This window comes from Panthera leo, chromosome C2, assembly GCF_018350215.1.
Source record: "Panthera leo isolate Ple1 chromosome C2, P.leo_Ple1_pat1.1, whole genome shotgun sequence".
Taxonomy (NCBI): Eukaryota; Metazoa; Chordata; class Mammalia; order Carnivora; family Felidae; genus Panthera; species Panthera leo.
Genome location: NC_056687.1, coordinates 55221484 through 55233935, shown reverse-complemented (window position 1 = coordinate 55233935; position 12452 = coordinate 55221484). Strand labels below are relative to the sequence as shown.

Here is a 12452-nt window from a genome sequence, read left to right as displayed (position 1 = left end):
TATAATATTTCATTGTATGAAAATTATATCCAAAAATGAAGGAAAATGTTAACAGTTTGCTACATCTCAGTGAAGGGTATATAAGTATCCTTTGTATTATTCTTGCAACTTTTCTGTAGGTTTGATATTTTTCAAAAAGTTCAAAAAAACAAAAACAAAACTTCCACAATAGGTAGACCCTTAAAAAGAATAACCACTGTTAGTACTGCACACATTTCAAACTAAAGGTCAATTCTGCAGTCAAAAAACACCACAAACTCATCTTATACTAATTACCAAATTGATAAGCAAGATTATGGCATGAATAAAAATTTTTAATAGAGCATACTAAGCTTCACGCTTATTAAGTATTTTTATCTATAAATATGATTTCAGTTAGTTGTTATTAATTATATAAATTCCATCTTTTAAGTCAGATATCAAAATATTTGATGCTCAAATCATTTTTGTAAAATTAATTTAGCCTCTAAACCAAATTCAGGTCAAAGTTTCTACTGCATTTGATTTCTGTATTTCCAGTTCTGTAGTTAGAAAAATATATTCTGGATCTAATCTCCCTGGTTCAAGTATATTTCCCTATGTACATCTGCATATATTGTATTTTGTATTTGTATTGTATTTTTCTGCAACAGCTTTGGTAGCGATAACCTCATGCAGGTGAATATGATTATTTTATGTTTATATTTTCTCTTCCTATATTACTTGATAATCTTATAAGCTTTGTTAACAGTGCACATCAATAATCATATATAACTATGTATATGGTTAAAATTGCACTAAAAGGAACCAAATAGCTCTTCATCCAACCTTAGTTAAATATAAGCACATGTGATATTTATGTATGTGTGTGGATGTGTGTTTTCATATATATATATATATGTGTATATACATATATATGTCTTTTTTAAGCTACGACAAAATTTATTGTCATTGCCAATATAAGCCTTATATTAACGTACACTTCAGTTATTCTCTTTCATTTTGAACTGGAAGTTCTAACAGTAAAGATAAAAACAGGAAAGAGAATTTCAAAACAACTCTGAAATGCCTTACTAAATAAAATTCTGTGTGTGTGTTTTCTCTTCATGTGTATAGTTTTTATTTTGTTTGGATTTTGCTTTTAAAAGACAAATAAGAGATTCTTAAAATTGATTGTTGGGATGTTCTGGGAAAGTCAATTCAATCACCTACTAATTTTAACTTCTAGTGAGAATTGGTGCTTCTAATAACTTTGAGACACACATATCAATTATCAGAGAGCTTTCATTATGACCATACTTTTACTTGTAAAGGAAGGAAAGTAGACTCACCCCCAAATTTTAACAAATATTTTAACTGACTAGATTTAGAATTATGTTGTCATACCTAATTAATCATTACTAATTAACAATGAAAATTAAATCTTCTCTTACCAGTTGATCAGTTGATTTTTCTACCTTATTCTTGATGTCCTCCTTAATCTGCCCCTCCACAGGAGGATCCCTACTTTAAATGAAAAATAAAGGTGTATTCAGAGGGTCTCCTTACAAAGAACACAATTAAACTGCAGTAGTAAAGAATCTAACAAGTGAATTTGTCTGAAAGTTCAAAAGTATAAACAATGTATAGCAAAGACTGATAACTCAAGCTAAAGAAAAAAATTATGCTGTCCCTTACTAAATGGTGATAAACAGAACTGAAGGCTGATGTAAAAAGCTTTACTTGAATAGACACACAATAGACCAAAATAATGGGGAAATTTAAACTTTATAGCACTGCTTCAGTATAAAGAAAAAAGGATCTTAAGAAGCCTCATGTTGTGTGTGTGTATATGTGCATGCATTTATTAAGATAATAAAGGTTTGGAAAGGATCTATCTTATGTAGATCCTTTTATATTTTGTTTCAATTTCCTGGTATTATAGTCATCCAGTTTTCCAAAATAATTTTTTAAAATTGAGGGAGAATATCGTATTTAAAAACCAACTATTTTTGTAAAAATGAATAACTTGACAAGTTTTGCTTCTGGCATTGGTTTAAAATGCAAACATATATGGTGTTACATACAGAACTGAAAAAATTTATTGCTTTTGCCTACATACAGAACCATGATATTAGGCCCATAAGAATTCTATACACTAGCAGAGATAAAACTGAGGTGAGAAACATATCAATTCATTTACTCAGCATTATACTTTATAAAAATTATCCCATTTTACTTCACATTTATGTATTCATCTCATAGACAATCATTTATCATCTTCCGCTATGCCAACAGATTTTGTCAGGGGAAACTGGGACAGATAAACAGTACAGTATTATCCACATAGTGACAGTTTCAATGAAAGATGATTTATACACACAAACAATACTTCACAAGATGGTTCTCAGTGCTCTTTAAAATGTCATTGCAAAGAAAAACCTCTTAACTATCTTTTTATCCACTTCTAAGCCCCACTCCAAAAAGGAACATAAGGAATTTTCTTGTGTTGTCAAGGAATAAGAAATAGTGCACCAGTATTCTGAAGCCTCTCAATTTTTGTAGAAGAGTACATAAAGTTCTCAAATGCATACCCTACTTGCTAACTCCATTTCATGGAGTTCAAGCCAACAGTTCTCAGTCTCAGATGCTTATTAAAATCACCTGTGAAGCTTTTGAACAACCTACTTCAGAGCTTCTTAATCCAAAGTGTAGGATGTGGGCTGCTATATTCACCAGTTTTCCTAACAAATTTGGTATGTAAGCTTAACTAATCCTCACTCCCTCCCCAATATTAAAATGGCTCTATTAAAGGTTACTAATGAAATCCTGCTTGTTATGTCAACAGATTTGTCTTAGTTCTTCATTCTACCTAGCCTTTCTGCATTATTTAACATTGCCCATCATACCCTCCAACCTCCTGTGGAAACTTCTGCATTCTTTGTGGCTGCTGGTTCTCCTCCTAGCTCTCTACTCCTCAGTTTGTACCACTGACTACCCCTCTTCCTCTCATTCATCTTATTCGTTTATTATTAATACTTAATACAGAACAATATACATTAACAGAATCAAACCATGCTCCTGATATATTAGAAAAGGAAGGTACATCAACAGTCACTATGGCAGTCACTTTAAGATGGGTAAATTGATGTCCAGAGAGGTTATATACCTAGAAAGTAGCAAAGCTGGAACTAGAGTTTAGCCAGAGTATAGTACTTAAGAGAAATTTCCTGAAATTAGATTTCCCCCCATCTACATCCCCCACTAATCAAAGTTGCTAAACTGTCTTGAAGCATAAACGTGTCTCATCTATACTAGCTTCCCAAGGTTATATGGAAAGGACAAATGTTGTGTCTTCAAATGCAACAAACATGGTTGGTTTTTGTCAACCTATCCCTTACCTCATAAAAAACTGTTCTGGTAGAGAATCCATGCTGCAGAATGTGTTTTGCAAAAGTCTTATTCAAATGTTTACAGACTTTTACTACTGATGTTTAAAGCTGCAAGAAAAGTAATATTTTTAATGGTCAAGTAGAAGGATTACATTCTTTTCCCCCACTATAAAAATATATATGATCATTAAAGAAATAGTTGTAATAGTTGAAATAGTTGTAAAAGAAAATGAAAATTACATAGTTTGACCATCCAAAGATAAGTCACTACCTACATTTTAATATTTTACTTTTTCCAGCATACGTATATTTTACCAACTTGTAATCATACTGGATAAATGATGTTCTACATTATGGTTTTCACCACTGAGCACTATATCAAAAGCATCTTTCATGTGATATTATACTCCTAGTATGTATTCTCAATGGTTACATAAGAATTGGCTGACTGGGGTTTCCTAGACCATTAATTTATAGATGGACATTTAGATTGTTTCCTATTTTACCTTTATGATTATTCTAAGAAATTCTCATAAGTAGAATTTCTCAGTCAAAAGACAAATATTTTAAGCCTCTTGGTGCATACTGCTAAATGGCTTCCCCAGAAGTTTATGCTAATTTATTTTCCACAGAGTACATGAGTTTCTGTTTAATGCAATCTTCATTAACACTAATTGTTTTGTTTTCCTTATTCTAAAGGTAACATTTAGCCACCTTCCCCCAAAATCATGATTCTATGTCTTCATAAAATAGGAGAGGTGAGATGTACACTCTCTGGTTCAAATATCAATGAATGTCGTGGATGTTACCTGAAAGAAAAAAAAAAAACTGCCGCCACACAAATGAAAATAAAAAGAATATCCATTTGTACATCTATTTATATAACTCTCTATTCAATTATTCCAAGAGTAACTCTTCTAAAATTAGTCACATTTACACCCTGATGTTTATAGCAGCACTACCTACAATAGCCAAATTATGGAAGCAGCCTAAGTGTCCATTGATAGATGAATGGATAAAGAAGAGGTGGTATTTGTATACAAGGGAATATTATTCATCCATAAAAGAGAATGAAATCCTACCATCTGCAATGACATGGATGGAGCTAGAGAGTATTATGCCAAGAGAAAGGCAAATACCACATGACTTCACTCAAATGTGGAATTTAAGAAATAGATGAGCAAAGGGAAAAAAAAGAGAGACAAACCAAGAAACAGACTCTTAATTACAGAGAACTGATGGTTACCAGAGGGGAGGTAGGTGGGGTTACGTAGGTGATGAGGATTAAGGAGTGCACGTGTTGTGATGAGCACCAGGTGATGTATGGAATTGCTGAATCACTATACTCTACACCTGAAATTAATAGAACACTATATATTAACTAGAACTAAAATAAAACAAAACAAACCCCACTAATAGCATGTATAATATACAGCTGTAAGTTAGATCAGCAGAACTTCTGAAGGCCCATTATTAAAATGCAGTTCAGCATAGGTAATTCCCAAATAAAGAAAACATGTTCCACAAGATCATTTGCAAGTCACCTATTCATTCAGATTGTATTTACTCAAAGAAACACTATTTTACATGATACTGACTCTCCCTTAAAAGCCAGAAAAAGCCAACCAAACATGTAGAAAAGAAGTAACGGCTGGACCTGAACCTTCATAAGCCTTGAGGCCTGAGTATCCTGTCATTAGTGAGCTGAATAGGGAAGGGGGCAATTTGGTGCCTGACTAAAAGAAGTCCTGGGAGATCATCTGCAAAACTAATATTCCTAATTATGATACTGCCTGTAGATATTTTCTATATTTGACTCACACCAGCTCTAAGTTACAAAGGTAAGGGTAATTCTCTCAACAATCCAATGGATACTTTCTAATCAAAACACAAATGCAAACATTTACACACACACACACACCCCCATCTAATTTCTTCGTTTACTAACAAGTGTTGGCAAGGATGTGGACGCAAGGAACCCTCATACACTGTTGGTGGGAGTGTAAATTGATGTAGCCATTGTGGAAAACAGTATGCAGGTTCTTCAAAAAATTAAAATTAGAAATACCATATGACCCAATAATTCTAAGTATTTACTCAAAGAAATTAAAAACATTAATTTGAAAAGATCTTTGCACCCCTGCAGCATTATTTACAATAGCCAAGAAATGGAATCAATCCAAGTGTCCACCAATAGATGAATGGATACAGATGTGATATATATACATAAACACATACACTGAAATATTATTCAATATTTGAAAAGGACGAGATCTTGCTGTTTGTGACAACATGGGTGGATCTAGAGGGTATTAGCTAAATGAAATAAGTCATTATTTCATTCAAACAAATCAATAAACAAAAAACAGAATCAGACCTATAAATACAGACAACTGATGGTTGCCAGAGGGAAGGGGATAAGACACATGGGCAAAACGCATGAAGAGGAGTAGGAGATACAGGCTTCCAGTTATGGAATAAGTCACAGGAATAAAAGGCACAGCATAGAAATATAGTGAATTATACTATAATAACATATCATGACAGATGGCAGCTACACTTGTGATGAGCATAGCATAACCTATAGACATAATGAATCATTATGTTATACACCTGAAACTAACATAACATTAAATGCAAACTATACTTTAAAAAAAAGGTTAAAAAATAAATTTCCTCATTTAAAAGACAGTTTTCTAACACCTCTTAGTTTCTTGCCCATCCCTAACAAAAATGTCTTACTGTCAGTATATCTCACCTATGCAGAATCCAGTTCTCCTATTTTATAGTTTTACTCTTATTTTTAAAAACTCAATAAGCAAATATGTCAATTTAAATTTGCATTCTTCGTTCAATACCAATGAAAGATCTAACCTAACACTAATGATGAAGAGGTTTTTATTCTCTCACACTAGATCAGATCTGTTTCATCTCTTCAATAAAGCTGTATAAAAAAGGACGTGGCTTTGGGAATTCTAGGACTGTGATCAAACTGCTTTTCTTTTATAGCTTCTATAACCTCCCTGCTTATTTTAATAAAAAGTTAGGCATTATCTCACAGATTATACAAAAGCACACCTTTTCTAGACAAAGCAGTCCCCCTCATTTCCAGAATTTAAAAGCCCAGACACAGATACCTCCCCCTCTGATAAGCTCTCCTTCAGGCAGTTGTTTGCACAGATCACAAGGCTGAAAAGGGAAGAAAGTCCTCTGGCAACAAGGTAGAGAAGATGGAAGGCCTCTGCTAAGCTATTCAGTGCTCAGCTTGAAAAAGAAAAGGATATAGTATTAATTAATAAATCAGAAGGTATTTGGAGCCTGAATTAAGAATTAAGAAAAGCTAATGGCTTTTTTAGTCTGCTTAGAAATACAACCTGAGATGAATCTCTGTGGTGAAAGGTTTTCCAGGAGAATATCATCAACCCCATCATTTCCCCAGGAGCTAAGCAGATCATGTGTGGCAAACCCTACTGCAATAGCAGCAGCCGCGGTGACGGTGGCACTTTACAGCCTCTGCTGGGAAGGAAGGCGTAAGTGCCTAGCAACAGAAAGGAAGTAGCCAGCCCGAAACATTAACACACGGCTTCTAAAATAATCCAGAGGTTCTTACCATTCTAGAAGAGGCTGAAGGAAACCTTCAAAATCAGGGTTAACATGGGATAAAGGATGAATCTGGTTTCCCCTGGTGTGTTCATCTCAACAGGCTTTCCCTGTCAGCAGGAAACTAAAAATTTACCTCCCTTCCTGGAACTGAGGGATTGCTTGTCCACAGGAACCTATTCAGGTGCTAGCTAATTGATCAGAGGGCAAGTTAAAGGTCAGTGTCAATTTCTAGCACACCTTTATCCACCAAGCAAAATGATCTTATCCACAGGCTGTTTTACTGGTAAAAAACAAAGTCCTGCCATCTTTATCCTTATCCAACAGTAAAATGCCTTTCTTACTGCTCCCTCTGAGCTCCCAGCTCCCTCCTTCCCTCTTATCTACTGAAATTGTATCAAACTTTTTTTAATCGCAAAAGTATTCCACCTCCCCCTACTTTTAAAGGTGGCTTATTCACAAAAAAGCAGGCACAGTTTTGTTTCTAATTGTTTAATCATTCATTCAAATGTTTACCTTACAGCACTTGTCACCTCAACATTATAAAAGCACACTGTTTTTTAAATCTACTCGAGTGCTCATCGTAAGTCATCTGACCAAGTTAGAGGCTCTAACTAGCCAAAAAGTTCACATTTCAGTGTGTGGGTAGATAGATGTCCCATGGATTTACTACTCTTGTCAGTTCTGGCCCTTACAGATCACACAATGCCAGATGGAAAAAGGGAGTTATCGTGTGCAAAAACATTAAAATTCAACTCATTTTTCTCAATGCTATTAATTTGAAAACAAAATAATATATTTTTCAAGAGAGAAATTCAGTTGTGAGAACTTCTCTTGTGCCCACTAAATCTGGGTTCCTCTATCTTGACACTATGGACATTTTAGGCTAGATGAAGCTTTGTTATGGAAGATACACTCTGCATTTTAAGGATGTTTTGGAGCACCGCTAACTTCTACCTCATAGGTGCCAAAAGCAACTCTCTCCCACCTCTCAGGTCCATTGTGAAAACCAAAAGTGTTTCCAAGCACTGCCAAATGTCCCCTGGGGGACAAAATGCCCCAGTTGAGAACCACCTAAATGATTTAAAATGAAAAGAGCCTGGGTGGCTCGGTTGGTTAAGCGTCTGACTATTGATTTCGGCTCAGGTCATGATCCAACGGTTTGCGAGATAGAGCCCTGCGTCTGGCTCTGTGCTGACAGTGTGGAGCCTGCTTGGGATTCCTGGTCTCCCTTTCTCTCTGCCCCTCTCCCACTCTCTCTCTCAAAAATAAACAAACATTAAAAAAAATACAAAGGTTAATTAACACATAACAGATTGTTCTGAGGAAGAACACTTAAGACTATCCTGGTATTATGTAATATTTACAATCATTTGTCTACAAGAAAGAAAAATGACATAAAGTACCTCATTTAGATTTCATATCAATGTCAAAAGTTGAGAGATTGCATAGCATTGGTAGTTAAGAGCGCAAAAATATTGGAATACTCCTGCAAGGGTATACAGAACTGCTTTGATACACATTAGCTATGCAACCTTGCTTGAAACTAATTAACATCTGTGCTTCAGTTTCCTCATCTGGAAAATAAAGATGGTACCCACTTTAGGTTCCTCAAAAAATTAATAGAACTACCCTATGACCCAGCAATTACACTACTAGACATTTATCCAAGGGATATAGGCATGCTGTTTCGAAGGGACACGTGCACCCCAACGTTTACAGCAGCACTATCAACAATAGCCAAAGTATGGAAAGAGCCCAAATGTCCATCGATGGATGAATGGACAAAGATGTGGTGTATATGCACAATGGAGTATTACTCGGCAATCAAAAAGAATGAAATCTTGCCATTTTCAACTACATGGATGGAACTAGAGGGTATTATGCTAAGCGAAATTAGTCAGAGAAAGACAAGTATCATATGACTTCACTCATGAGGACTTTAAGACACAAGACAGATGAACATAAAGGAAGTGAAGCAAAAATAATACGAAAACAGGGAAGGGGACAAAACATAAGAGACTCTTAAATATGGAGAACAGAGGGTTACTGGAGGGGTGGTGGGAGGGAGGATGGGCTAAATGGGTAAGGAGCATCAAGGAATTTACTCCTGAAATCATTGTTGCACTATATGCCAACTTGGATGTAAATTTAAAAATAAATAAAAAACAAAACAAAACAAAAAAGATGGTACTTGCTTCACAGGGTCATCAAGATTAAATGTTTAAAATATGTAATAGAACAAGACCTAGCACAAGTAATTACTATGTAAGTGTTACTATCATCCCTTCATTATCATCAACAAATTTTGTTTAAATTTGTAGCAAAATCAGTTTTTTCTTCCAATTCTCTACCTTGATGGAGAATTGCTACCATATGGAAAGGAAAGGTAATAATGAGCTTGAGAGCTGGGACAAAAAACACATTTTTCAAATATATCCCACATGGCACAAATGCAGCTTAGTTTGCACATTTGGCATCTTGGGTTTTTCACATCAGCACATATGACACATGTCATATTCCTTAAACAGTATGATATACCATTGTATAAATGTATCATTTCACCAGACAACTATTGATTAACACTTCCTCTCTGGTCTTCCCTTTTTTTCTTTTGCTATTACTAACAATGCTGCAATAAACAACCTGAACATGCAACTTGGTAAAATCTTGATAGCTATTTTAAAAAGCTGGATTTACAGTACACCTGGGTGGCTCAGTAGGCTGAGTGTTCAACTATTAATTTCGGCTCAAGTCATGATCCCAGGTCATGAGATAAAGCCCTATGTCTGGCTCTGCACTAAGTGGAGGCTGCCTGAGATTCTCTCTCCTCTCTCTCTCTCTCTCTCTCTCTCTCTCTCTGCCCCTCTCCCCCACTCACACTCGCTCGCTCTCTCAAAACAAGAACAAAAAAGTTGGTTTATGACATCAGCACTGAATTACAGAAGTATTTCAGAAGTTCAGGGGTCTGTTAGCAAAGCAGATCTCTGACACTGCTTGTTAACACTTCTGCTAGATTTTCCCAAAAGAATTCCAAAAAATTCCTTAGAGATGTGAGATGTTTTGCTCCATATGAGTAGTAATTACTTCAAGGCTTAAAACATTACGAAGAGGATGCTTTCTAGGAATAAGGCAAGACATTAGTACTGGAAGTTTCCTTATAACCAAAATTTTAAATATTATTGATCTGATTATGTTTACTATGCAAGCAGCAACAGCCATTCTTGGTGGCTTTTAAAGTAGAGGCTCTATGACTCTAGCACTCTGAAAGTCTTTATTACTCAAGTGTGAGCTCCAGGTAGACAAGAATGGCTAGGACCATCAGGTTAGACTCACACAGGTTATACCATTATTTTGTTACTGTTGTAAGAGTGAACAAAATATATTGATTATTTGGTTTTCTAATTTTCCATTAATTTCTTCCATTTTTTTATCTGACTTCCTGGCAAGGCCACAAAATGAACATACCTAGCTAGACACAAGTAGCCAAAACATTATTTTACCCCAAAGAAAAAATAGTTTGTTTAAGGCAAATTCCAGGACTCATGGATAATGGTTGGAAAATCGTTGCAAAAGTTATCATAAACTGAAGAGCATTCTTGCCCTAAAAGATCAGGGAATTCACTGTCATACCTCAGCTCTTGTCATCTTGAAAAAAATCATTATTAGCACTGTCTGGCAGCTTATATCAGAAAGGAAGAACCCTGCAATGTACACCCAGCACCCTTCCTTATAAATCTGCCAAAACAGGAAATATCCTTGTCACAACCAGCATCTTGTCAGGAGTAGGTTTGTTTTTTGTTTGTTTGGAGAAGGTTTTTAATTTTCCTCAGACCCTCAGACCTATCCAGTTACTTCAAGACTTAGCAAACCTAAAGAACATATATTAATTTGTTTTTAATATTTGGAATGTACCTATAATGAACCTATAATGAATACGCACAGGTTAGGATCTACCTGGGGAAAAAAATCCAGATATTAAAATACCCATCAGTTTCCTTTTATTTACAGGTAACACTGCGAAAATCACTGTTCAGAAACACAGCTAGAAACCCTTGGAAGGAGCATGTTACCACTAAGCAAATTTTCCAAAGCAGAATATTTTCAGCAATGTTATCATTACTGTTATTAGACAATGATGAGAAAAAGGAAACAAGACAGAATGTTGACACATGACACATGTAGAGATGATAATCAAGCAGGAAGTAGAGTATATAATATGCACTTGACTCTCTCACCACCAATGACAAGGCCTACAATACCCAAATCCAGACTGATCCACCAATGTAAGAAGACTCATTATCTCAGAAAGACATATATTTGTAAGAAGAGTTTAGCTGAGAAGGTAGGTCAAGGTTTTGGTTATGAAGAATTTTCTCTCATAAAATTAATTGGGTGTAATTAACTGTGGTTTCATCAAAAATAAGATTAATTTTCATCAGCTCCTATGTGTCTGGCTCTGGGCTGAGTACCTATGTACAGTGAATACACATCTGATCCTCACACAACTGTGAAATAAACATTACTGTAATTCATTTTAAAAAGCAAGCAACTGAGGGATTTAGAGTTCATATTGCTAACAAATTAATAAAAGCAGAAATTCAGGCCCAAGTGTCACTAACTGCAAATTCCATATTCTTTCCACTAGGTCCCATTAAGTGCAATATTTAACTATTTAAGCGTGGTGTTCAATTTTGAGCTAAACCGAGTAATATGCATAAAGACAAACACTTAGAAACAAAACTATTTATGTGACCTTACTGACTAGTAATGATACTGTAAAGATAATCATGACATCTGATAATTTCATAATATACTATTCTCATTAGTTTTTGCTAAGAAAATCCATCTGTTCAAGAAAACAATTCAGAAAAATGCCAGTACTACACGTGCTACTAAAATGAACAATAATTAATATGTGTTTAAATGCTCTGTTAAGGTTAACAATTTTGGAGAAGTCTCCAAATTTTTTTTGATCACCATGTATCTAAAGCAATAAGTCTGAGAATACACTGACAATACATGAATAGCAATTCATTTATGAATTATATACAGATATTACTATAATATAAAATAAAAAAGAATGATATCAAAATAAGTAAAAATTTCTAATTGTTCCCACACCCTGATAGCTTCACATATCCCAAGGTGTGCATATTCCACTTTGGATGCCACTATCTTAGAAAATAGTTCCAAATTTAATTCAAGAAACAGAACACAATAATATCTTTCATGAACATAGTAATATCTACTTTCTGAAAGACTGGAAATTTAAAAATGAGATATGCAAAGGACTTGGCTCTGTATAAAGTAGGTCTTCAATAAATACTATAGTTAAAAATGATTATTGTACCTTAATTTAAAATAAAATTATGTCACTTACCTTTATCTGCAAAATTGGGATTCAGAAACAATGGATAATATTTATGTTTTAAAAAAAGGCAACCTTCTGATACTGAGATATGAAATTAGATGTGAAATTGGGGTAAAAAACATTTACCC

The 12452-nt window shown here is 34.7% G+C and overlaps 1 protein-coding gene across 11 annotated transcripts in view; it reads right to left on the bottom strand.

Moving 5' to 3' along the window:
* The window catches only part of DZIP3 (DAZ interacting zinc finger protein 3), a 131638-nt gene that overhangs the window by 112200 nt on the left and 6986 nt on the right, over nt 1–12452 (bottom strand). For 9 of the 11 annotated variants that reach the window (XR_006207127.1, XM_042955181.1, XM_042955179.1 and 6 more), the window contains 2 exons: nt 3360–3458; nt 1413–1485 (listed from right to left, as the gene is read on the bottom strand). Coding sequence is in view for 10 of the 11 variants with exons in the window: in XM_042955181.1 (XP_042811115.1) it covers nt 1413–1485; nt 3360–3391 (105 nt within the window). In the remaining variant the exon portion in view is untranslated. Of the gene's footprint in view, nt 1–1412; nt 1486–3359; nt 3459–6960; nt 7409–12452 lie in introns of those variants that run through there. The other 2 variants (XM_042955180.1, XM_042955183.1) reach the window with 2 other exon arrangements.